At 47.9% G+C, this 27,136-nt stretch overlaps 1 protein-coding gene across 2 annotated transcripts; it reads left to right on the forward strand.

Moving 5' to 3' along the window:
* On the forward strand, positions 1-21,516 carry LOC124008672 (G2/mitotic-specific cyclin-B3-like). Of its 2 annotated transcripts, none has more exons than XM_046320158.1 (11): positions 1-138; positions 925-1,062; positions 1,913-1,996; positions 2,977-3,089; positions 3,517-3,646; positions 6,247-6,438; positions 6,574-6,711; positions 7,677-7,832; positions 19,452-19,601; positions 19,776-20,027; positions 20,917-21,516. In XM_046320158.1, the coding sequence occupies exons 2-11, from the start codon at positions 979-981 to the stop codon at positions 20,926-20,928; spliced, it is 1,311 nt and encodes a 436-aa protein (XP_046176114.1). In that variant the 5' UTR covers positions 1-138; positions 925-978; the 3' UTR covers positions 20,929-21,516. The 2 variants fall into 2 exon arrangements, with proteins under 2 accessions (XP_046176114.1, XP_046176115.1); XM_046320159.1 differs by having other exon boundaries at positions 19,897-20,027.
* The last annotated feature ends 5,620 nt before the right edge of the window (positions 21,517-27,136 follow it).

A 27,136-nucleotide genomic window follows, 5' to 3' on the forward strand; every position in this document is an offset into this window, starting at 1 on the left:
GCACCGTCCGCACGGTGTTTGGAAGTAGTTTTGCTTACAAATGTGTTTTAGCTCGCCGTTTCGACCTGTGTTGAATGTTGTATTTTTCCGCTCAGAAACTTTTGCAACCAATTTTGACAGCACGGAAAATACGATAAGGTAAGATGTTGTTTCATTAACGGATAAGCTAGTTTTCTCACCAGATAGCGTGCTACCCTTTCGAAATCACGTGCAGTACCCTTTGAGCAGTAGGCTGACGTTAGATCCGTCCACACAATGTACGTTTTCTGCTTGTGATACCAACATATTGCCCTTTGAACCAGTATCTGGATGTGAGGAAGCAAGATTGTATCTGATGCCCAGGGTCCTTCTTATTCAAAATCCCATTAACCAGCTCTGCAAACGCTATAAGGTTCAAATACGATCGGTAACGTTACAGTACGCTTCAGAATATGGAGTTTCGCAGAGTAACTATCGTAATTACTGCCACTGTGCGCGGTATGTATGGTTTTTTTCAAAGGGTCTAAATTACAGTTTTGTTTTTGACGAAGTGCACATGTCCAAATCTACCTTCTGGACCTATAATATAATCACTCATTACCGCCGCCCTCAGGTCGGCTGATACAGCAGCAGGACGGTATCCGGAAGGAATATTGACGAGTATTATTTTAAAATATTTTTTGGGGGGAGGTACATGCTGTGCGGAACGGCATTAATAACGATAGTTGCACTGCGACACTCTATATTTTGGTGCCTAATGACCGTGTGTCGACAACGTTTGCACAGCTGGTTAAAGGGACTTGGAATTGAAGGATCCTGTGAGTCAGAGGAGATCTCGGGTCCCTCAACTCCAGTGAACAAGTTATTATGTTTTGAAGATCACAGAAACAGGCCTTCACGTTTTATATTTCTGAGCGCATGCAAATGTTATGTTTCCTCTTGTAGGATACAACCGCTGACCGTCTGAACCCATTTGGTGAAAACTCCCAAGCTGAAGTCATGCCTTTTCCCAGGGGGAAGAAACCAAGTGTTACTGCTGGCAGTAAAATACCCAAATTACGTGGCAAAGGGACAGAGAATCAGGTAACTTGACTAATAATAGCCTCCCACTGTTGGGAAAAACGTGCACCACCCAGTTGCCAACTAGCTCTCCAGGAGCCGCCTTTGACAGTTTTTTATATTGTTGGTCTGTATCAAGCTTAGTAACCAGCCACCATATTAATTGCATAGCGAGGTACAACATCTGGGGTGAGCTAGCTACATTTATTTACCTGTGTTGCCAGGGCAGATTGCACAGCGAGGTACATCATCTGGGGTGAGCTAGCTACATTTATTTACCTGTGTTGTCAGGGCAGATTGCATAGCGAGGTACATCATCTGGGGTGAGCTAGCTACATTTATTTACCTGTGTTGCCAGGGCAGATTGCATAGCGAGGTACATCATCTGGGGTGAGCTAGCTACATTTATTTACCTGTGTTGCCAGGGCAGATTGCATAGCGAGGTACATCATCTGGGGTGAGCTAGCTACATTTATTTACCTGTGTTGCCAGGGCAGATTGCATAGCGAGGTACATCATCTGGGGTGAGCTAGCTACATTTATTTACCTGTGTTGCCAGGGCAGATTGCATAGCGAGGTACATCATCTGGGGTGAGCTAGCTACATTTATTTACCTGTGTTGCCAGGGCAGATTGCATAGCGAGGTACATCATCTGGGGTGAGCTAGCTACATTTATTTACCTGTGTTGCCAGGGCAGATTGCATACCCCACAACTTTTTGAAATTGAGTGTCTGATATCTGCTTGTTAACTTAAACCTTCTTATCTCTCAATGAAACCGCTGGTCCTGCGTGGACTAAACTAACCTCAATAGTGTCTTGCGATCACTCTTCATTGCATAGCTCGATATGAAATAACATAGCTCTGTGTTTTAGGAGGAAGGCCCCCAGGTCAAGAGGTCGTCGTCCCCTCCCCAAGGAGCCCCTAAGAAGAGGACAGCCTTCGTAGACCTCACCAATGTAAACCTGTTCTCTTTGTCGATCTATCCGGGGTGTTTTCACTAGAATCTAACAACCTAATTCAACTGGGAGGGACTAACCTGCATTTGTCCAACAAACTTGTTTTCTGCTGCAGAATGTTTTTTGTTCATGTCTGTAACATTGCACGTAAAATCAGTTTCTTGTCTGTATGGAAGAGTAGCGGTCCTTGTACCTGGCATGGTGAAGACGACAGTACATAGACTAGAGTACTATTCCAAGTTAACTGCCGACACAGACCGGGGTTTTGTTGAGTAGGTGTCTCAATGTGGTATGAGAACCAGCACAGCCTTGCTGTGCCAGACGTGCAAGAGCCACGTGCAATACGACTTTCCTCAGTACGAGATCCTCGTCGACCTATCGTGCATCCCTCGCTTTCTACGGTTTTCTAGGGTTTTGGTTTGAAATGAATACACCACACCACAGGTCCTGGGTAGTGACACTACCATAGTCTTCCACCAGGTTTTCTAGGGTTTTGGTTTGAAATGAATACACCACAGAACAGGGTCTCCTGGGTAGTGACACTCTACCATAGTCTTCCACCAGGTTTTCTAGGGTTTTGGTTTGAAATGAATACACCACAGGGTCTCCTGGGTAGTGACACTCTACCATAGTCTTCCACCAGGTTTTCTAGGGTTTTGGTTTGAAATGAATACACCACAGGGTCTCCTGGGTAGTGACACTCTACCATAGTCTTCCACCAGGTTTTCAGACTGGCACTGAAACCCACTTTCGTTCTTGTTGGGTGTGTGGTGGGGTAGATCTCAACCTGAGAAACAAGAACTTAAAAGTTCTGTCTTGGCAATAACAATAAATAAACATATTATGCCAATAGGGGATTGGGGTCAAACGTATGAATAGGGTGACACACGGGTCGGTCTATAACCAGGGAGTATTCTGCCTCATCTGCACACTATGAAAAGACTGTGGCCTTGACTCTCTGGTTTCTTCTTGGCTTCCAGGCACACAAGGTTCACATCAGCCTTCCAGGTACCAAGAAGAACTACTTTAAGAAGACTCAGAAGAAGAAGGCCACGTCCACTGTGTTAGACAAGAATGAAGCCAACCTTAAAAAGTAAGTCATTTTTCTCGCCCCCCCTCTCTCTCCAGCTGTACTGTCGTTAGGTTTGATGGGCTGTGAAGAACGGTGTAGTTGTTTTTCTGTGAAGGGTTCCAATTGTATATGTTTATGATGCTTGCTATGGGAGCAATGAAATATGCTTATTCTGATACTGAATTCCTTGGATCAGTCATCTCTTATTATGACACGATAGAACTTTGTCGTCTTTTTTTGTGTGTGTGTGTGTGTTCATAGATTATTATAGATTCATAACATTCCACATCAAAACAGTAACTTTCTCTGCCTTTTACTGAGGGCCGTTTTGCTTTCAGTGACTGCTATATAGACACAGACTGTTGTTCTGGATAAGAACATCTGTTAAATGACTAAAAATGTGAAATCTAAACACTTCACCCTATTCCTACCTGTCTCCCATTTCCAGGTCTGAATCAATAAGCTCAGAGAGTCAGGAGGAGGAGAAACAGAGGGGGGAGGAGGAGGCCCCAGTTGAAGAGCTTGTGGTGGAGCCTGTTCCACCTAGAGAGTTGCCCCCCCACCTCCGGAGACCACAGGTAGGCTAATGGAGCCCCAGACTAGTGGGATCTACAGTACCAATCAAAAGTTTGTACACCTTCTCATTCCAGGGTTTTCTTTATTTTTACTATTTTCTACATTGTAGAATAATAGTGAAGACATCAAAACTATGACATAACACATCTGGAATCATGTAGTAACCAAAAAGTGTGAAACAAATCAAAATATATAATTAGGATTCTTCAAAGTAGCTACCCTTTGCCTTGATGACAGCTTTGCACCCTCTTGGCATTCTCTCAACCAGCTTCATGAGGTAGGTACCTGGAATGCATTTCAATTAACATGTGTGAGAACCGCTCAGATAAGCAAAGAGAAACAACATTCCATCACTTTAAGACCAATCTTCATGATCGAATTGCTGCAAAGAAACCTCTAATAAATGACACTAATAAGAAGAGACTTGTTTGGACCAAGAAACACGAGCAATGGACAATAGACCAGTGGAAATCGGTCTTTTGGTTTGATGCGCCCCAACCGCCGCGTCTTTGTGAGATTCAGAGTAGGTGAACAGATCTCTGCATGTGTGGTTCCCACTGTGAAGCATGGAGGAGGTGTGATGGTGCTTTGCTGGTGGCACTGACTTCTTTACTATTCAAGGCACACTTAGCCAGCATGGCTACCACGGCATTCTGCAGCGATTATGGCATCCCATCTGGTTTACGCTTGGTGGGGCTATCATTTTGTTTTTCAACAGAACAATGACCCAATACACCTCCAGGCTGTGTAATTGCTATTTGACCAATCACTAGAGTGATGGAGTGCTGCATCAGATGACCTGGCCTCCACAATCACCTGACCTCAACCCAATTGAGATGGTTTAGGATGAGTTGGACCACAGGGTGAAGGAAAAGGAGCCAACAAGTGCTCAGCATATATGGGAACTCCTTCAAGACTGTTGGAAAAGCATTCCTCATGAAGCTGGTTGAGAGAATGCCAAGAGTCTGCAAAGCTGTCATCAAGGCAAAAAAAGGTGGTTACTTTAAATAATTTAAAATATATATATATATTTTTTGGTTACTACATGATTCCATATGTTATTTCATAGTGTTGTCTTTACTATTATTCTACAATGTAGACAATAGTAAAAAAAAAAAAAAACTGGAATGAGTAGATTTGTCCCAACCTTTTGACTGGTTCTGTACATGGGGACAGTCAGGAATAGCTCTAGTCTAGCAGTGTTTAGCTCTATGGAACTCACTTGGGCACAGTCTAGCAGTGTTTAGCTCTATGGAACTCACTTGGGCACAGTCTAGCAGTGTTTAGCTCTATGGAACTCACTTGGGCACAGTCTAGCAGTGTTTAGCTCTATGGAACTCACTTGGGCACAGTCTAGCAGTGTTTAGCTCTATGGAACTCACTTGGGCACAGTCTAGCAGTGTTTAGCTCTATGGAACTCACTTGGGCACAGTCTAGCAGTGTTTAGCTCTATGGAACTCACTTGGGCACAGTCTAGCAGTGTTTAGCTCTATGGAACTCACTTGGGCACAGTCTAGCAGTGTTTAGCTCTATGGAACTCACTTGGGCACAGTCTAGCAGTGTTTAGCTCTATGGAACTCACTTGGGCACAGTCTAGCAGTGTTTAGCTCTATGGAACTCACTTGGGCACAGTCTAGCAGTGTTTAGCTCTATGGAACTCACTTGGGCACAGTCTAGCAGTGTTTAGCTCTATGGAACTCGCGTGGGCACAGTCTAGCAGTGTTTAGCTCTATGGAACTCACTTGGGCACAGTCTAGCAGTGTTTAGCTCTATGGAACTCACTTGGGCACAGTCTAGCAGTGTTTAGTTCTATGGAACTCACTTGGGCACAGTCTAGCAGTGTTTAGTTCTATGGAACTCGCGTGGGCACAGTCTAGCAGTGTTTAGCGCTATGGAACTCGCGTGGGCACAGTCTAGCAGTGTTTAGCGCTATGGAACTCGCTTGGAACTCGCTTGGGCACAGTCTAGCAGTGTTTAGCTCTATGGAACTCGCTTGGGCACAGTCTAGCAGTGTTTAGCTCTATGGAACTCGCTTGGGCACAGTCTAGCAGTGTTTAGCTCTATGGAACTCGTGTGGGCACAGTCTAGCAGTGTTTAGCTCTATGGAACTCACTTGGGCACAGTCTAGCAGTGTTTAGCTCTATGGAACTCACTTGGGCACAGTGGGTTTAGCACAGTCTAGCAGTGTTTAGTTCTATGGAACTCACTTGGGCACAGTCTAGCAGTGTTTAGCTCTATGGAACTCGCTTGGGCACAGTCTAGCAGTGTTTAGCGCTATGGAACTCGCTTGGGCACAGTCTAGCAGTGTTTAGCTCTATGGAACTCGCTTGGGCACAGTCTAGCAGTGTTTAGCTCTATGGAACTCGCTTGGGCACAGTCTAGCAGTGTTTAGCTCTATGGAACTCGCTTGGGCACAGTCTAGCAGTGTTTAGCTCTATGGAACTCGCTTGGGCACAGTCTAGCAGTGTTTAGCTCTATGGAACTTGCTTGGGCACAGTCTAGCAGTGTTTAGCTCTATGGAACTCGCTTGGGCACAGTCTAGCAGTGTTTTGTACTGCACCTACATATCACTCTTCCCTCTCTCTGCCCCTCCCACTCTCAGATCCCTGAGGAGTTTGATATAGACTCTCAGCACCAGGATGACCCCACTCTGACTGCTCAGTACGCCAAGGAAATATTTGACTACCTCAAGGCCAGAGAGGAGAAGTTCATCCTGTCTGACTACATGTCCATCCAGCCCAGTCTGAACGCTGGGATGAGGGCCATCCTAGTGGACTGGTTGGTCGAGGTGCAGGTCAGGAAACCACTATACTTGCTACTATAATAACACAACGACTCCGTAGAACAGACAATTCAAAATAGGAGTGAAGATGAGACACTGTGGTTCTTTGTGTGCTGGAGCGAGTGTGTGTTTACTCTGTGCTTCCAGGAGAACTTTGAGCTGAACCATGAGACTCTGTACCTGGCTGTGAAGGTGACAGACCACTTCCTGTCCGCAGCTCCGGTCAACAGAGAGGATCTACAGCTTATAGGTTCTACAGCCTTGCTCATAGCATCCAAATTTGAGGTGAGGGATATTAAACACACACTACCTGTCCCCTGCTCCGGTTAACGGTAGGAGAGGTGAGGGATATTAAACACACACACTACCTGTTCCGGTTAACGGTAGGAGAGGTGAGGGATATTAAACACACACACTACCTGTCCCCTGTTCCGGTTAACTGTAGGAGAGGTGAGGGATATTAAACACACACACTACCTGTCCTCTGTTCCGGTTAACTGTAGGAGAGGTGAGGGATATTAAACACACACACTACCTGTCCCCTGTTCCGGTTAACTGTAGGAGAGGTGAGGGATATTAAACACACACACTACCTGTCCCCTGTTCCGGTTAACTGTAGGAGAGGTGAGGGATATTAAACACACACACTACCTGTCCCCTGTTCCGGTTAACTGTAGGAGAGGTGAGGGATATTAAACACACACACTACCTGTCCCCTGTTCCGGTTAACTGTAGGAGAGGTGAGGGATATTAAACACACACACTACCTGTCCCCTGTTCCGGTTAACTGTAGGAGAGGTGAGGGATATTAAACACACACACTACCTGTCCCCTGTTCCGGTTAACTGTAGGAGAGGTGAGGGATATTAAACACACACACTACCTGTCCCCTGTTCCGGTTAACTGTAGGAGAGGTGAGGGATATTAAACACACACACTACCTGTCCCCTGTTCGGTTAACTGTAGGAGAGGTGAGGGATATTAAACACACACACTACCTGTCCCCTGTTCCGGTTAACTGTAGGAGAGGTGAGGGATATTAAACACACACACTACCTGTCCCCTGTTCCGGTTAACTGTAGGAGAGGTGAGGGATATTAAACACACACACTACCTGTCCCCTGTTCCGGTTAACTGTAGGAGAGGTGAGGGATGGAGGGTGGGGGAGACGGGCTCATTGTGCTCAAATTTGTGTTGTCCTCACTTGGGCTCTCTTTCTGTGTAATACTCTTTCTCTCTCCCTCCATCAGGAGCGCTGTCCGCCCTGTGTGGATGACTTCCTGTACGTCTGTGATGATGCGTACAAGAGGGAGGAGGTTATTGCTATGGAGACGAGCATCCTGCAGGTGCTGGGGTTCGACATCAACATCCCCGTCCCCTACCGCTTCCTCAGGCGATATGCCAAGGTACAGGGTTTTTCCTGGGTCAAAATGAGGCTACGGTGGTGGCCAATGGTGCCATGGCCAACTGAACATTTTTAGAGGCCCTCCCGTTGGCCGCAGCAACAAAACGTTGAAAGCACATTTCCTGCAATTTGACACACTATATGCTAATTGAGTGACTCAAACATAACTAAATCTATGGGGGCCCCATGCCATAAACACCCCTGAATGCTAAATGTTTAACATCTTAGAATCTGACTGTTTAGCTTTTATGTTGATTGTTAGCGCTCAAAGATCTTTAAACAGCCATTATATTTTCTCCATACTTTTATCTGCTTCTAGTTTATTTATTTTTTAAATTATTTTTTTTACACACTGTTTGGTCATAGGCAGCCCAATGCATTTCTATGCAGAAAAAACTGCATGTGTGAGACCTCTTTCTATGGGGGACGTGTGAGACTTCTTTCTATGGGGGACGTGTGAGACTTCTTTCTATGGGGGACGTGTGAGACTTCTTTCTATGGGGGACGTGTGAGACCTCTTTCTATGGGGGACGTGTGAGACTTTTCTATGGGGGACGTGTGAGACCTCTTTCTATGGGGGACGTGTGAGACCTCTTTCTATGGGGGACGTTTCTTTCTATGGGGGACGTGTGAGACTTCTTTCTATGGGGGACGTGTGAGACCTCTTTCTATGGGGGACGTGTGAGACCTCTTTCTATGGGGGACGTGTGAGACCTCTTTCTATGGGGGACGTGTGAGACCTCTTTCTATGGGGGACGTGTGAGACCTCTTTCTATGGGGGACGTGTGAGACCTCTTTCTATGGGGGACGTGTGAGACCCCTTTCTATGGGGGACGTGTGAGACCCTCTTTCTATGGGGGACGTGTGAGACCCCCTTCCAGCCATTACTATGAGCCGTCCTCCCCTGTTAAGGTGCTGTCAACCTCCTTTGAGTTAAAGGCATGTTTAGGGCTGCAAAGGGTCAGAAACATTCTGGTACATTTCTAGAAATTTTCCATGGGATGTTAATTTATGGCTGAGATCCCGTTACCGGGAGCGATATTACAACATCCAGTGAAAGTACAGGGCGCCATATTCAAAAGAACAGAAATCTCATCATTACAATTCATCAAACATACATGCATTTTATATAGTTTTCAAACCATTATGTTAGGTCACCAACAACTCACTAAAATACACCGCAGAGAGAGAATCACTAACCTTTGATAATCTTCATCAGATGACACTCATAGGACTTCATGTTACACAATGCATGCATGTTTTGTTTGATAAAGTTCATATTTATTTCAGAAAATCTGAGTTTACATTGGTGCGTTGGATTCACTAGTTCCAAAAACATCCAGTGATTTTTGCATAGCCACATCATTCAACAGAAATACTAATCATAAATGTAGATAATATTTCTATTCGAGGTGAAAATGATGAATCGGACGCCTTATCGATAGCAACAGCTCATGGTCCTCCTGGAATCAGAATGTTTTTTTGACTCAATGGAGGAACGTAGTCAGAGAAATGCTGATGAATGTCTTGCTCGAGCTGTGTATGCAACTGGTTCACCTCTGATGCTCACAGGCAATGTGTATTGGAAGAGATTTCTGAATGTTCTTCACCCAGCATACACCCTTCCAACCAGACATGCTTTATCTACTCATTTGCTGGATGCAAAGTTCAGAGTTCAAGTGAAGGTCAAGCAAATCATCTCTGATGGGTAGTCGAATGTTCGTGGGCAAGGAATAATTAACTACATAATCTCCACCCCTCAACCAGTATTCTACAAGAGCACAGACACAAGGGACAACAGACACACCGGTCTCTACGATGCAGATGAGCTGAAGGCTGTTTGAAAGCAAAGTGAGAGGAATAAGAGCACCACCTTGAAGCTTCCCAGCAACACCTGTTGGGGTGGTGTTGTCCACATGATTGACAGTCTCCTGGAGGGGAAGGAGTCTCGCCAAGAAATGGCCATATCACAGTCTGTCAATATGGACAGCCCCATCAAGAGGATCCTCCCGGATGATTTATTTTGGGAGAGAGTGGTAAGCAGCCTGAAACTCCTGAAACCTACAGCAGTTGCCATTGCACGGATTGAGGGAGACAATGCCATCCTGTCTGATGTTCAGACTCTGCTTGCAGATGTAAGAGAAGAAACTGCCCTTCCCACTTCACTGTTGCTCTAAGCAGAGGAAACTGCAGTTCTGAAATACATCAAAGTGTCCAGACTTCTGCCTGAAGCACATACACGCTGCAGCGTACATGTTGGACCCCAAGTCTGCTGGCAAGAGCATCCTGTCTGGTGCAGAGATCAACAAGGCCTATGGTGTCATCACTACCGTGTCTCGCCACCTTGGCCTGGATGAGGGCAAGGTTCTTGGCAGTCTGGCGAAGTCCACTTCTAAACAAGGGCTTTGGGATGGAGATGCAATATGGCAGTCGTGTCAACATCTCATCAGCCAGCTGGTGGAAGAGACTTTGTGGATCTGAGGCTCTTTCCCCTGTTGACTCCATCATCCTCCAAATCCCACCAACATCAGCCACCTCAGAGCGCAACTGGTCCTTGTTTGGGAACACACACACACACACACACACCAAAGCACGCAACAGGCTGACCAATACAAGGGTTGAAAAATTGGTGCCCACCTGGGAAAATGTCAGGCTCAAAAAGCTTCACAATCGGCCTTCCTCAACAAGGTTGGACAGTGACGGTGAAGATGGGGCCTCAGAGTCTGATGTTGGAGAGGTGGACATTGAGGAGGTCCAGGGAGAAGACATGGAAGCCTGAGAGGAAGACAACCAAAGCTTTAGTTTCTAGATGATCATTTTACAGATAAATGTTTTTGGGAGATGCGATGGATCATTCACTATTCCCTTGTTGTTCAGTGAAATCATCCCATGTGAAGAGCCAACTCATTTAAAGTTTAATTTGTAACTAAATACTTGTATTCCTATTGGAATGATTTAATGTATAACTGTCTACTTATGATAAACCTTTTACCTTTGTCTCCTTATGATAAATATATCCAATGCAAAAAGAACCATCTACATTTTAAATGGTATTCATTTGCATATATTTCTGTTAATTCCCACCGGAAAGTTTCCAACTCTAAATATTCCCCAAATGTGCAACCCTATTAAATGTTTATCCTCTTGTCTGCAGCATGTGTCTCCCATGTCTCTCTCCGGTGTGTAACCCATCTGTCTCTCTCTCTCCGGTGTGTAACCCATCTCTCTCTCTCTCCAGTGTGTGAGTGCCAGTATGGAAACTCTAACCCTGGCCCGGTATGTGTGTGACCCATCTCTCTCTCTCCAGTGTGTGAGTGCCAGTATGGAAACTCTAACCCTGGCCCGGTGTGTGTGTGACCCATCTCTCTCTCTCTCTCTCCAGTGTGTGAGTGCCAGTATGGAAACTCTAACCCTGGCCCGGTATGTGTGTGACCCATCTCTCTCTCTCTCTCTCTCCAGTGTGTGAGTGCCAGTATGGAAACTCTAACCCTGGCCCGGTATGTGTGTGACCCATCTCTCTCCCCCCCCCCAGTGTGTGAGTGCCAGTATGGAAACTCTAACCCTGGCCCGGTATGTGTGTGACCCATCTCTCTCTCTCCAGTGTGTGAGTGCCAGTATGGAAACTCTAACCCTGGCCCGGTATGTGTGTGAGACCCATCTCTCTCTCTCTCTCTCCAGTGTGTGAGTGCCAGTATGGAAACTCTAACCCTGGCCCGGTATGTGTGTGACCCATCTCTCTCTCCCCCCCAGTGTGTGAGTGCCAGTATGGAAACTCTAACCCTGGCCCGGTATGTGTGTGACCCATCTCTCTCTCTCTCTCTCCAGTGTGTGAGTGCCAGTATGGAAACTAACCCTGGCCCGGTATGTGTGTGACCCATCTGTGTCTCTCTCTCTCTCCAGTGTGTGAGTGCCAGTATGGAAACTCTAACCCTGGCCCGGTATGTGTGTGACCCATCTCTCTCTCTCCAGTGTGTGAGTGCCAGTATGGAAACTCTAACCCTGGCCCGGTATGTGTGTGACCCATCTCTCTCTCTCTCCAGTGTGTGAGTGCCAGTATGGAAACTCTAACCCTGGCCCGGTATGTGTGTGACCCATCTCTCTCTCTCTCTCCAGTGTGTGAGTGCCAGTATGGAAACTCTAACCCTGGCCCGGTATGTGTGTGACCCATCTCTCTCTCTCTCTCTCTCTCTCTCCAGTGTGTGAGTGCCAGTATGGAAACTCTAACCCTGGCCCGGTATGTGTGTGACCCATCTGTGTCTCTCTCTCCAGTGTGTGAGTGCCAGTATGGAAACTAACCCTGGCCCGGTATGTGTGTGACCCATCTCTCGCTCTCTCCAGTGTGTGAGTGCCAGTATGGAAACTCTAACCCTGGCCCGGTATGTGTGACCCATCTCTCTCTCTCCAGTGTGTGAGTGCCAGTATGGAAACTCTAACCCTGGCCCGGTATGTGTGTGACCCATCTGTGCTCTCTCTCTCCAGTGTGTGAGTGCCAGTATGGAAACTCTAACCCTGGCCCGGTATGTGTGTGACCCATCTCTCTCTCCAGTGTGTGAGTGCCAGTATGGAAACTCTAACCCTGGCCCGGTATGTGTGTGACCCATCTCTCTCTCTCTCTCCCAGTGTGTGAGTGCCAGTATGGAAACTCTAACCCTGGCCCGGTATGTGTGTGACCCATCTCTCTCTCTCGCTCTCTCCAGTGTGTGAGTGCCAGTATGGAAACTCTAACCCTGGCCCGGTATGTGTGACCCATCTCTCTCTCTCTCTCCAGTGTGTGAGTGCCAGTATGGAAACTCTAACCCTGGCCCGGTATGTGTGTGACCCATCTCTCTCTCTCTCTCCAGTGTGTGAGTGCCAGTATGGAAACTCTAACCCTGGCCCGGTATGTGTGTGACCCATCTCTCTCTCGCTCTCTCTCCAGTGTGTGAGTGCCAGTATGGAAACTCTAACCCTGGCCCGGTATGTGTGTGACCCATCTCTCTCGCTCTCTCTCCAGTGTGTGAGTGCCAGTATGGAAACTCTAACCCTGGCCCGGTATGTGTGTGACCCATCTCTCTCTCTCCAGTGTATGAGTGCCAGTATGGAAACTCTAACCCTGGCCCGGTATGTGTGTGACCCATCTCTCTCTCTCTCTCTCTCCAGTGTGTGAGTGCCAGTATGGAAACTCTGGCCCTGGCCCGGTGTGAGTGCCAGTGACCCATCCCATCTCTCTCTCTCTCTCCAGTGTGTGAGTGCCAGTATGGAAACTCTAACCCTGGCCCGGTATGTGTGTGACCCATCTCTCTCTCCAGTGTGTGAGTGCCAGTCTCCCATCTGTGTCTCTATCTCTCTCCAGTGTGTGAGTGCCAGTATGGAAACTAACCCTGGCCCGGTATGTGTGTGACCCATCTGTGTCTCTCTCTCTCTCCAGTGTGTGAGTGCCAGTATGGAAACTAACCCTGGCCCGGTATGTGTGACCCATCTGTGTCTCTCTCTCTCTCCAGTGTGTGAGTGCCAGTATGGAAACTCTAACCCTGGCCCGGTATGTGTGTGACCCATCTCTCTCTCTCTCCAGTGTGTGAGTGCCAGTATGGAAACTCTAACCCTGGCCCGGTATGTGTGTGACCCATCTCTCTCTCTCTCTCTCCAGTGTGTGAGTGCCAGTATGGAAACTCTAACCCTGGCCCGGTATGTGTGACCCATCTCTCTCTCTCTCTCTCTCTCCAGTGTGTGAGTGCCAGTATGGAAACTCTAACCCTGGCCCGGTATGTGTGACCCATCTCTCTCTCGCTCTCCAGTGTGTGAGTGCCAGTATGGAAACTAACCCTGGCCCGGTATGTGTGTGACCCATCTCTCTCTCTCTCTCTCCAGTGTGTGAGTGCCAGTATGGAAACTCTAACCCTGGCCCGGTATGTGTGACCCATCTCTCTCTCTCCAGTGTGTGAGTGCCAGTATGGAAACTCTAACCCTGGCCCGGTATGTGTGTGACCCATCTCTCTCTCTCTCTCTCCAGTGTGTGAGTGCCAGTATGGAAACTCTAACCCTGGCCCGGTATGTGTGTGACCCATCTCTCTCTCGCTCTCTCTCCAGTGTGTGAGTGCCAGTATGGAAACTCTAACCCTGGCCCGGTATGTGTGTGACCCATCTCTCTCTCTCTCTCTCTCTCTCCAGTGTGTGAGTGCCAGTATGGAAACTCTAACCCTGGCCCGGTATGTGTGTGACCCATCTCTCTCTCTCTCTCTCCAGTGTGTGAGTGCCAGTATGGAAACTCTAACCCTGGCCCGGTATGTGTGTGACCCATCTCTCTCTCGCTCTCTCTCCAGTGTGTGAGTGCCAGTATGGAAACTCTAACCCTGGCCCGGTATGTGTGACCCATCTCTCTCTCTCTCCTCCAGTGTGTGAGTGCCAGTATGGAAACTCTAACCCTGGCCCGGTATGTGTGTGACCCATCTCTCTCTCCAGTGTGTGAGTGCCAGTATGGAAACTAACCCTGGCCCGGTATGTGTGTGACCCATCTGTGTCTCTATCTCCTCCAGTGTGTGAGTGCCAGTATGGAAACTCTAACCCTGGCCCGGTATGTGTGTGACCCATCTGTGTCTCTCTCTCTCCCAGTGTGTGAGTGCCAGTATGGAAACTCTAACCCTGGCCCGGTATGTGTGACCCATCTGTGTCTCTCTCTCCAGTGTGTGAGTGCCAGTATGGAAACTCTAACCCTGGCCCGGTATGTGTGTGACCCATCTCTCTCTCTCTCCAGTGTGTGAGTGCCAGTATGGAAACTCTAACCCTGGCCCGGTATGTGTGTGACCCATCTCTCTCTCGCTCTCTCTCCAGTGTGTGAGTGCCAGTATGGAAACTCTAACCCTGGCCCGGTATGTGTGTGACCCATCTCTCTCTCTCTCTCTCTCCAGTGTGTGAGTGCCAGTATGGAAACTCTAACCCTGGCCCGGTATGTGTGTGACCCATCTCTCTCTCGTTCGCTCTCTCCAGTGTGTGAGTGCCAGTATGGAAACTCTAACCCTGGCCCGGTATGTGTGTGACCCATCTCTCTCTCTCCAGTGTGTGAGTGCCAGTATGGAAACTCTAACCCTGGCCCGGTATGTGTGTGACCCATCTCTCTCTCTCCTAACCCTGGCCCGGTAGTGTGTGTGTGAGTGCCAGTATGGAAACTCTAACCCTGGCCCGGTATGTGTGTGACCCATCTCTCTCTCTCTCTCTCCAGTGTGTGAGTGCCAGTATGGAAACTCTAACCCTGGCCCGGTATGTGTGACCCATCTCTCTCTCTCTCTCTCCAGTGTGTGAGTGCCAGTATGGAAACTCTAACCCTGGCCCGGTATGTGTGTGACCCATCTCTCTCTCTCTCTCTCTCTCTCTCTCCAGTGTGTGAGTGCCAGTATGGAAACTCTAACCCTGGCCCGGTATGTGTGTGACCCATCTCTCTCTCTCTCTCTCCAGTGTGTGAGTGCCAGTATGGAAACTCTAACCCTGGCCCGGTATGTGTGTGACCCATCTCTCTCTCTCCAGTGTGTGAGTGCCAGTATGGAAACTCTAACCCTGGCCCGGTATGTGTGTGACCCATCTCTCTCTCTCTCTCTCTCTCAGTGTGTGAGTGCCAGTATGGAAACTCTAACCCTGGCCCGGTATGTGTGTGACCCATCTCTCTCTCGCTCTCTCTCCAGTGTGTGAGTGCCAGTATGGAAACTCTAACCCTGGCCCGGTATGTGTGTGACCCATCTCTCTCTCTCTCTCCAGTGTGTGAGTGCCAGTATGGAAACTCTAACCCTGGCCCGGTAGTGTGTGTGTAGTGCCAGTATGGAAACTCTAACCCTGGCCCGGTATGTGTGTGACCCATCTCTCTCTCTCCAGTGTGTGAGTGCCAGTATGGAAACTCTAACCCTGGCCCGGTATGTGTGTGACCCATCTCTCTCTCTCAGTGTGTGAGTGGAAACTCTAACCCTGGCCCGGTATGTGTGACCCATCTCTCTCTCTCCAGTGTATGAGTGCCAGTATGGAAACTCTAACCCTGGCCCGTCTGTGTGTGACCCATCTCTCTCTCCAAGTGTGTGAGTGCCAGTATGGAAACTCTAACCCTGGCCCGGTATGTGTGTGACCCATCTCATCTCTCTCTCCAGTGTGTGAGTGCCAGTATGGAAACTCTAACCCTGGCCCGGTATGTGTGTGACCCATCTCTCTCTCGCTCTCTCTCCAGTGTGTGAGTGCCAGTATGGAAACTCTAACCCTGGCCCGGTATGTGTGTGACCCATCTCTCTCTCTCTCTCTCTCTCTCCAGTGTGTGAGTGCCAGTATGGAAACTCTAACCCTGGCCCGGTATGTGTGTGACCCATCTCTCTCGCTCCTGTGTGTGAGTGCCAGTATGGAAACTCTAACCCTGGCCCGGTCCCATCTCTCTCTCGTCCTCTCTCCAGTGTGTGAGTGCCAGTATGGAAACTCTAACCCTGGCCCGGTATGTGTGTGACCCATCTCTCTCTCTCTCTCCAGTGTGTGAGTGCCAGTATGGAAACTCTAACCCTGGCCCGGTATGTGTGTGACCCATCTCTCTCTCTCCAGTGTGTGAGTGCCAGTATGGAAACTAACCCTGGCCCGGTATGTGTGTGACCCATCTGTGTCTCTATCTCTCTCCAGTGTGTGAGTGCCAGTATGGAAACTAACCCTGGCCCGGTATGTGTGTGACCCATCTGTGTCTCTCTCTCTCTCCAGTGTGTGAGTGCCAGTATGGAAACTAACCCTGGCCCGGTATGTGTGTGACCCATCTCTCTCTCTCTCTCTCTCTCTCTCTCCAGTGTGTGAGTGCCAGTATGGAAACTCTAACCCTGGCCCGGTATGTGTGTGACCCATCTCTCTCTCGCTCTCTCTCCAGTGTGTGAGTGCCAGTATGGAAACTCTAACCCTGGCCCGGTATGTGTGTGACCCATCTCTCTCTCGCTCGCTCTCTCTCCAGTGTGTGAGTGCCAGTATGGAAACTCTAACCCTGGCCCGGTATGTGTGTGACCCATCTCTCTCTCTCTCTCTCAGTGTGTGAGTGCCAGTATGGAAACTCTAACCCTGGCCCGGTATGTGTGTGACCCATCTCTCTCTCCAGTGTATGAGTGCCAGTATGGAAACTCTAACCCTGGCCCGGTATGTGTGTGACCCATCTCTCTCTCTCTCCAGTGTGTGAGTGCCAGTATGGAAACTCTAACCCTGGCCCGGTATGTGTGTGACCCATCTCTCTCTCTCTCTCTCTCTCAGTGTGTGAGTGCCAGTATGGAAACTCTAACCCTGGCCCGGTATGACCCATCTCTCTCTCTCTCTCCAGTGTGTGAGTGCCAGTATGGAAACTCTAACCCTGGCCCGGTATGTGTGTGACCCATCTCTCTCTCTCCAGTGTGTGAGTGCCAGTATGGAAACTAACCCTGGCCCGGTATGTGTGTGACCCATCTGTGTCTCTATCTCTCTCCAGTGTGTGAGTGCCAGTATGGAAACTAACCCTGGCCCGGTATGTGTGTGACCCATCTGTGTCTCTCTCTCTCTCCAGTGTGTGAGTGCCAGTATGGAAACTAACCCTGGCCCGGTATGTGTGACCCATCTGTGTCTCTCTCTCTCTCCAGTGTGTGAGTGCCAGTATGGAAACTCTAACCCTGGCCCGGTATGTGTGTGACCCATCTCTCTCTCTCTCTCCAGTGTGTGAGTGCCAGTATGGAAACTCTAACCCTGGCCCGGTATGTGTGTGACCCATCTCTCTCTCGCTCTCTCTCCAGTGTGTGAGTGCCAGTATGGAAACTCTAACCCTGGCCCGGTATGTGTGTGACCCATCTCTCTCTCGCTCGCTCTCTCTCCAGTGTGTGAGTGCCAGTATGGAAACTCTAACCCTGGCCCGGTATGTGTGTGACCCATCTCTCTCTCTTTGTGTGAGTGCCAGTATGGAAACTCTAACCCTGGCCCGGTATGTGTGTGACCCATCTCTCTCTCTCCAGTGTGTGAGTGCCAGTATGGAAACTCTAACCCTGGCCCGGTATGTGTGTGACCCATCTCTCTCTCTCCAGTGTGTGAGTGCCAGTATGGAAACTCTAACCCTGGCCCGGTATGTGTGTGACCCATCTTGAAGTATGAAACTCTGGGAATGGGATGACCCATCTCTCTCTCTCTCTCTCTCTCTCTCTCCAGTGTGTGAGTGCCAGTATGGAAACTCTAACCCTGGCCCGGTATGTGTGTGACCCATCTCTCTCTCGCTCTCTCTCCAGTGTGTGAGTGCCAGTATGGAAACTCTAACCCTGGCCCGGTATGTGTGTGACCCATCTCTCTCTCGCTCTCTCTCCAGTGTGTGAGTGCCAGTATGGAAACTCTAACCCTGGCCCGGTATGTGTGTGACCCATCTCTCTCTCTCTCTCTCTCTCTCTCTCTCCAGTGTGTGAGTGCCAGTATGGAAACTCTAACCCTGGCCCGGTATGTGTGTGACCCATCTCTCTCTCAGCTTCTCTCCAGTGTGTGAGTGCCAGTATGGAAACTCTAACCCTGGCCCGGTATGTGTGTGACCCATCTCTCTCTCGCTCGCTCTCTCCAGTGTGTGAGTGCCAGTATGGAAACTCTAACCCTGGCCCGGTATGTGTTGACCCATCTTCTCTCAGTGTATGAGTGCCAGTATGGAAACTCTAACCCTGGCCCGGTATGTGTGTGACCCATCTCTCTCTCTCTCCAGTGTGTGAGTGCCAGTATGGAAACCTAACCCTGGCCCGGTATGTGTGTTTGATTTGTGTGAGTGCCAGTATGGAAACTCTAACCCTGGCCCGGTATGTGTGTGACCCATCTCTCTCTCTCCAGTGTATGAGTGCCAGTATGGAAACTCTAACCCTGGCCCGGTATGTGTGTGACCCATCTCTCTCTCTCTCTCCAGTGTGTGAGTGCCAGTATGGAAACTCTAACCCTGGCCCGGTATGTGTGTGACCCATCTCTCTCTCTCTCTCCAGTGTGTGAGTGCCAGTATGGAAACTCTAACCCTGGCCCGGTATGTGTGTGACCCATCTCTCTCTCGCTCTCTCTCCAGTGTGTGAGTGCCAGTATGGAAACTCTAACCCTGGCCCGGTATGTGTGTGACCCATCTCTCTCTCTCTCTCTCTCTCTCTCCAGTGTGTGAGTGCCAGTATGGAAACTCTAACCCTGGCCCGGTATGTGTGTGACCCATCTCTCTCTCGCTCTCTCTCCAGTGTGTGAGTGCCAGTATGGAAACTCTAACCCTGGCCCGGTATGTGTATGACCCATCTCTCTCTCGCTCGCTTTTCTCCCAGTGTGTGAGTGCCAGTATGGAAACTCTAACCCTGGCCCGGTATGTGTGTGACCCATCTCTCTCTCTCTCTCTCCAGTGTGTGAGTGCCAGTATGGAAACTCTAACCCTGGCCCGGTATGTGTGTGACCCATCTCTCTCTCTCCAGTGTGTGAGTGCCAGTATGGAAACTAACCCTGGCCCGGTATGTGTGTGACCCATCTGTGTCTCTATCTCTCTCCAGTGTGTGAGTGCCAGTATGGAAACTAACCCTGGCCCGGTATGTGTGTGACCCATCTGTGTCTCTCTCTCTCTCCAGTGTGTGAGTGCCAGTATGGAAACTAACCCTGGCCCGGTATGTGTGACCCATCTGTGTCTCTCTCTCTCCAGTGTGTGAGTGCCAGTATGGAAACTCTAACCCTGGCCCGGTATGTGTGTGAGCTGAGTCTTCAGGAGATGGACCTGGTCCCAGAGAGAGGATCATTACTGGCCTCTGCCTGTCTGCTGTTGGCTCTAGTCACCAAGGAGCTGGGAGGATGGGTGAGTTTACACACGCACACACGTCTCCCCTTCATCTACACTGATTTTTGAAGTGTATTTAACAAGTGACATCAAGAAGGGATCATATCTTTTCACCTGGTCAGTCTGTCATGGAAAGAGCAGGTGTTCTTAATGTTTTGTCTACTCAGTGTATTTCTGTGCCGTTCTGTCTAGATCGGTCTCTACTTTCGGCTCCTGGTTCTTCAATGCCTTGTCTGGCATCTTACTGTCCCCATAGTCAGTACAGAGGGGCTGGTAATACTTTTATGGTCTGTATTTAATCACCCCTGTCTAGTCCTCCATCCTGGTGTTCCACTCTGGGTACACAGTGTCAGAGCTGGTCCCTGTTGTCCGGAGGCTCCATTCCATGCTCACCTCCCCGCCAGACGACAAACTCCTGGCCATCCGGAGCAAGTACTCTCACAAGTAAGTGTACTGTGTAAACTAGGTATTCTAGTTCTCAGGTAAGTGTACTGTGTAAACTAGGTATTATAGTACTCACAAGTAAGTGTACTGTGTAAACTAGGTATTATAGTACTCACAAGTAAGTGTACTGTGTAAACTAGGTATTATAGTTCTCAGGTAAGTGTACTGTGTAAACTAGGTATTATAGTACTCACAAGTAAGTGTACTGTGTAAACTAGGTATTCTAGTTCTCAGGTAAGTGTACTGTGTAAACTAGGTATTATAGTACTCACAAGTAAGTGTACTGTCTGTCAGCTTAACCTTTAGCTCCCAGGCTTTGCTCACGCTCTAAATAAGGTGACTGAATAAATACTATATATATTTTTTTCTTCTTTTGAATCATTAGTCAAATACAAAACATGAACTGTGCTTGGAAGTAGTGTACATGGAACTAAAATGGCTACAGAAGTCAAACGTTTTTAACCCCGTTGTAACTGGAGATTTCCTTCTGTGAAAACAATGATTTTCATATTGTATTCTTAGAATGGTCCTTTGAGTAACGGTGGACATTTTATCTAAAAGCATAATTAAAATGAGTTGACGTTGGCCTATATTATGCCGTATTGGCCTTACCCAGTCGAGGCTTTGAGGGCCCATGCCAAGCCTTTAACCTCCTGAGGGGGAGTGTGTGTGGACCATCCTAAATTACACCAGTTTCCAACCTAATGTTCATTATCTCACATTTCCAGTGTCAAAATACACTAGTCGGATGTTTACATGCACCGTAGTCAAATATATGGGGGGGCTTGGCTCCCCAGTGGTGGGGGTGGGGGTCTGCATTTTGTAAGTTATTATTATTATATTATTATGATTATTTTCAATGGAGACCTTTCTATTTTCTTGCCATCAGGGTTTTCTTTGAAGTGGCGACAACTCCGATGGTGGACTTGGACACGTTGGAGAGGGCGTTGAAGTAGAAACTAGTGGGTGGGAGAATATCTACTTGTCTAAGGAAGTCACTGTATATATTCTGTAATATTTATATATCACTGTTAAGTTTTATAATGAAGGGATGGTATCTGTTCTGTTGTATAAAGCAAAAGCAGATTTATTTTCTTTTCAGCAGCAATTGCTTTTTTTTTTTTTTGTTGTACTTGTTCAAGTTGTATCTCTTTTTACACTAAGAAAAAAACATGTTTAAACTTTTTATACAAGAGTTGAAGGCTGATCTAAAAGTTACAGAGGTATTTTTAGAGGTGTTGTGAAAAAGTAAATAGATTTACTGTTAATACCGTCGACCATTTGATATTGTTGTGTAACCCACGGTAACAGTGTTCTTTATAGGTATAAACGATACGGCTGTCTCTGTCCGGAGTTGTCAAGGTTTTTGCTCCAATTGACACGACTCATTCTACTAAATCGGCTTCTCGTCAGGACCTTGATTAGCAGAAGCAGGTGTGTTAGACTGGTGCTGGAACGAAACCCTGCATATTACTCGGTACCTCTCCAGTTCTGTCTGCCTCCAAAAATGTATTTTATGTTGTACTCACCTCTCCAGGTCTGTCTGCCTCCCAAAAAATGTATTTTATGTTGTACAGTGTGTATCATGTATAGAAACTCTTTAATGTTTTGAATGAGAGGATTTTTTTTACTGTTGTTATTTTTAAATGGCTCAGACCTCTGAATTAAATAAATCCTGTTTTATTGTTTATAACAAATGATCTTGTTGTTTTTTTTCCCAGTCCTTTACTCTAAAGGTGTGATACTTAGTTGCATGGAGAAGTCCATCGCAGCTTGCAACAAATCACAGCGCCTTTGTTTACGGGTTCAATTAAAGGCTGGATGAATGTATCTACTGGAATTCATACAGCAGGGTAGCCTAGTGGTTAGAGCGTAGAGGTGGCAGGGTAGCCTAGTGGTTAGAGTGTTGGACTAGTAACCAAAAGGTTGCAAGTTCAAATCCCCGCGCTGACAAGGTACAAATCTGTCGTTCTGCCCCTGAACAGGCAGTTAACCCACTGTTCCTAGGCCGTCATTGAAAATAAGAATTTATTCTTAACTGACTTGCCTAGTTAAATAAAGGTAAACATACGCTGACCAGCCATGCTGTTTTGAGGTGTTTATTTACTTGGTTAAAACAAGCTTATATTTTGGGTTCTGATGGTACGACAGATGAAATCAACTCATGAGGTTTTTCTCCGACAATCAATGAGTCTGTAAATGGAAGTGCATATAGTGATGCATTTTGTTAAGGCTGACTGAGGACACCACCCAGTGGGCTCCGGAGAAAAGTTGTCCCTAGACACACAGCTGGGATTGTTGACTGTCCAATCGTTACCTTAACCAGCAGGTGTGGGAACGCCGTATTCAAATGCATTTCCTTGATTCCTCACCTCTGACCCTCTTTTTTCATCCAATGGGTTTTGAAGGAAGCAAGGAAATGTAATTGAGATGCTTCCCCCATTTGTGCTCAATGAGAGCCCTCCATTGTGTTCTCCTCATTCTCTCTCCTCAACCCATTGTGTTCTCCTCATTCTCTCTCCTCAACCCATTGTGCTCTCCTCATTCTCTCTCAACCCATTGTGCTCTCCTCATTCTCTCTCCTCAACCCATTGTGTTCTCCTCATTCTCTCTCCTCAACCCATTGTGTTCTCCTTCATTCTCTCTCCTCAACCCATTGTGTTCTCTCTCATTCTCTCTCCTCAACCCATTGTGCTCTCCTCATTCTCTCTCCTCAACCCATTGTGCTCTCCTCATTCTCTCTCCTCAACCCATTGTGTTCTCTCTCATTCTCTCTCCTCAACCCATTGTGTTCTCCTCATTCTCTCTCTCAACCCATTGTGTTCTCCTCATTCTCTCTCCTCAACCCATTGTGTTCTCCTCATTCTCTCTCCTCAACCCATTGTGCTCTCCTCATTCTCTCTCCTCAACCCATTGTGCTCTCCTCATTCTCTCTCCTCAACCCATTGTGCTCTCCTCATTCTCTCTCCTCAACCCATTGTGTTCTCCTCATTCTCTCTCCTCAACCCATTGTGTTCTCCTCATTCTCTCTCCTCAACCCATTGTGTTCTCCTCATTCTCTCTCCTCAACCCATTGTGTTCTCCTCATTCTCTCTCCTCAACCCATTGTGCTCTCCTCATTCTCTCTCCTCAACCCATTGGTGGAGAAAAGCCAGAGACCACTTTGACCTCATCCAATGGGTTTTGTGAAGGAGAGCGGATTTGAGGCAATTGCGTTCTCACAAGGGATCATGTCATCTGACCTCCGTTTCCTTGTTGGGCTGCAGTACACCCATTGGACCAGCAAGTGGCAGTGGAGCGGCACCATTTAGGAGCACCGAGTCAATTGTCCAACTGAATGCATTTAACCCAATGCCTCAGAGGTGCGTGGGGCTGCCTTAATTGACAACGGCGTCCAGGGAGCAGTTGTTGGGGGGTTGGCTCCCTGGGGGGGGGTGGGCCTATGCCCTCCCAGACCCACTCTTGGCTCTCTGTTGGGTGGGCCTATGCCCTTCCAGACCCACTCTTGGCTCTCTGTTGGGTGGGCCTATGCCCTTCCAGACCCACTTGGGTGGGCCTATGCCCTTCCAGACCCACTCTTGGCTCTCTGTTGGGTGGGCCTATGCCCTTCCAGACCCACTCTTAATTGCATTCATTCTGATTGGCTGGGCTTGAACTCCAGGGTGGGACGGAAGACGTTTCCACCTTGCCTGCTCGGGGACTCGGTCGTGACCGTCACTGACCCAAAGCTCTCTCTACGCCTGTACTTTGACAACAGAAGGATGATAACTGACTTTATGGAAATGAATTGTCCCTGGCAGTTTTTTTTATTGAGCTGTCTGACTGGCACAGTTTTCAACAGGTTGTAGTAGTCTGACTGTCTACATTAATGAACAAAAATATAAAACTCAATTTCAAAGATTTTACCGAGTTACAGTTCCTATAAGGAAATCAGTCAATTAAAATAAATGAATTTCATGGACATAACTGGGGAGCCAAGAGTGGTTCTGGGAGGGCATAGGCCCACCCACTGGGGAGCCAAGCCCTGCAAATCAGAATGAGTTTTTCCCCTTAAAAGGGGTTTATTACAGACAGAAATACTCTTCCGTTTCATCAGCTGTCTGGGTGGCTGGACTCAGGCGATGGTGAAGACGCCAGATGTGGAGGTCCTGGGTTGGCGTGGTTACACGTGGTCTGTGGTTGTGAAGGCGGTTGGACGTACTGCCAAATTCTCTAAAACAACGTTGGAGGTGGCTTATGGTAGAGAAATTAACACTAAATTCTCCGGTTTTATTTCAGCTCATGAAACATGGGACCAACACTTTACATGTTGCATTTATGTTTTCTATTCAGTATAATTTGTTTCCTCTGAAGTACTAGCAACACACAGTCCTCTCCTCTGTTCCTCCTCTCCTCCATTCCTCCTCTCTTCTGTTCCTCCTCTCCTCTGTTCCTCCTCTCTTCTGTTCCTCCTCTCTTCTGTTCCTCCTCTCTTCTGTTCCTCCTCTCTTCTGTTCCTCCTCTCCTCTGTTCCTCCTCTCCTCTGTTCCTCCTCTCTTCTGTTCCTCCTCTCTTCTGTTCCTCCTCTCTTCTGTTCCTCCTCTCTTCTGTTCCTCCTCTCTTCTGTTCCTCCTCTCTCTGTTCCTCCTCTCTTCTGTTCCTCCTCTCTTCTGTTCCTCCTCTCTTCTGTTCCTCCTCTCTTCTGTTCCTCCTCTCTTCTGTTCCTCCTCTCTTCTGTTCCTCCTCTCCTCTGTTCCTCCTCTCCTCTGTTCCTCCTCTCCTCTGTTCCTCCTCTCCTCTGTTCCTCCTCTCCTCTGTTCCTCCTCTCCTCTGTTCCTCCTCTCCTCTGTTCCTCCTCTCCTCTGTTCCTCCTCTTCTGTTCCTCCTCTTTATTTCCTGTTCCTCCTCTCTTGTTCCTCCTCCTCTCCTCTGTTCCTCCTCTCTGTTCCTCTCTCTTCTGTTCCTCCTCTTCTCTGTTCCTCCTCTCCTCTGTTCCTCCTCTTCTCTGTTCCTCTTCTTTATTCCTCATCTCTCCTCTGTTCCTTCTCTCCTCTGTTCCTCCTCTCTTCTGTATTCCTCCTCTCTTCTGTTCCTCCTCCTCTGTTCCTCCTCTCCTCTGTTCCTCTTCTTTATTCCTCATCTCTCCTCTGTTCCTCCTCTCTTCTCTGTTCCTCTTCTTTATTCCTCATCTCTCCTCTGTTCCTTCTCTCCTCTGTTCCTCCTCTCTTCTGTTCCTCCTCTCTTCTGTTCCTCCTCTCTTCTGTTCCTCCTCTCTTCTGTTCCTCCTCTCTTCTGTTCCTCCTCTCTTCTGTTCCTCCTCTCTTCTGTTCCTCCTCTCTTCTGTTCCTCCTCTCTTCTGTTCCTCCTCTCTTCTCTGTTCCTCCTCTCCTCTGTTCCTCCTCTGTTCCTCCTCTGTTCCTCCTCTCCCTCTGTTCCTCCTCTCTCTCTGTTCCTCCTCTTCTCTGTTCCTCCTCTTCTTCTGTTCCTCCTCTCTTCTGTTCCTCCTCTCTTCTGTTCCTCCTCTCTTCTGTTCCTCCTCTCTTCTGTTCCTCCTCTCCTCTGTTCCTCTTCTCTTCTGTTCCTCCTCTCTTCTGTTCCTCCTCTCTTCTGTTCCTCCTCTCTTCTGTTCCTCCTCTCTTCTGTTCCTCCTCTCTTCTGTTCCTCCTCTCTTCTGTTCCTCCTCTCTTCTGTTCCTCCTCTCTTCTGTTCCTCCTCTCTTCTGTTCCTCCTCTCTTCTGTTCCTCCTCTCTTCTGTTCCTCCTCTCCTCTGTTCCTCCTCTCTTCTGTTCCTCCTCTCCTCTGTTCCTCCTCTCCTCTGTTCCTCCTCTTCTCTGTTCCTCCTCTCCTCTGTTCCTCCTCTCCTCTGTTCCTCCTCTTCTCTGTTCCTCCTCTCTTCTGTTCCTCCTCTCTTCTGTTCCTCCTCTCCTCTGTTCCTCCTCTCCTCTGTTCCTCCTCTCCTCTGTTCCTCCTCTCTTCTGTTCCTCCTCTCCTCTCCACGGATCAATTAAAGTGATTGATAGCCCAGTGAGTCCATTGACCTACTATCTATCGAACCAATGTCTACACGCACACACACACACTGATTACAATCTATAAGTGAGAACTATCATTGTAGCAGGGTAGACATAATCAGAGATATTGATTGGGTGATGGGAGTAGATTGTTGACGTCCCAGGAAGTTGATTCTGAGTTCTAAGTACTTATCTGTTCTGACATAAATTATGCTGTGTGCAGTCTGTGTGTGTGCAGTCTGTCTGTGTGCGTGCAGTCTGTCTGTGTGCGTGCAGTCTGTCTGTGTGCGTGCAGTCTGTGTCTGTCTGTCTGCCTGCATTGATATGTTAGTTGTAGCAATCCCTGGTCAGGAAAGGGCAAAGTCTCCTTCGGAGGAAACAAGGAAAGAGGAATATATCAAATGATCTGTCCTCCAGGCCCCCACTGGCCCGAGTCAACAACCCGCCAATCAAATCACTATATGAATATGGAAAGAGTAAGATGTGTGTGTGTGTGTGTGTGTGTGTGTGTGTGTGTGTGTGTGAGTCAGACCCAATGTGTGTCACTCGCCATGCAGTTTTAATATGACCTTTTCAAATATCATTAAACCTCTGTGTCCACAGTACACACACAGATATCATTAAACCTCTGTGTCCACAGTACACACACAGATATCATTAAACCTCTGTGTCCACAGTACACACACAGATATCATTAAACCTCTGTGTCCACAGTACACACACAGATATCCACAGTACACACACAGATATCATTAAACCTCTGTGTCCACAGTACACACACAGATATTAAACCTCTGTCATTAAACCTCTGTGTCCACAGTACACACACAGATATCATTAAACCTCTGTGTCCACAGTACACACACAGATATCATTAAACCTCTGTGTCCACAGTACACACACAGATATCATTAAACCTCTGTGTCCACAGTACACACACAGATATCATTAAACCTCTGTGTCCACAGTACACACACAGATATCATTAAACCTCTGTGTCCACAGTACACACACAGATATCATTAAACCTCTGTGTCCACAGTACACACACAGATATTAAACCTCTGTGTCCACAGTACACACGCAAATAGCATTTGACATTGTGGGGACTAACAAAAT

The sequence above is a fragment of the Oncorhynchus gorbuscha genome, linkage group LG21, assembly GCF_021184085.1.
Source record: "Oncorhynchus gorbuscha isolate QuinsamMale2020 ecotype Even-year linkage group LG21, OgorEven_v1.0, whole genome shotgun sequence".
In the NCBI taxonomy this organism is placed as follows: Eukaryota; Metazoa; Chordata; class Actinopteri; order Salmoniformes; family Salmonidae; genus Oncorhynchus; species Oncorhynchus gorbuscha.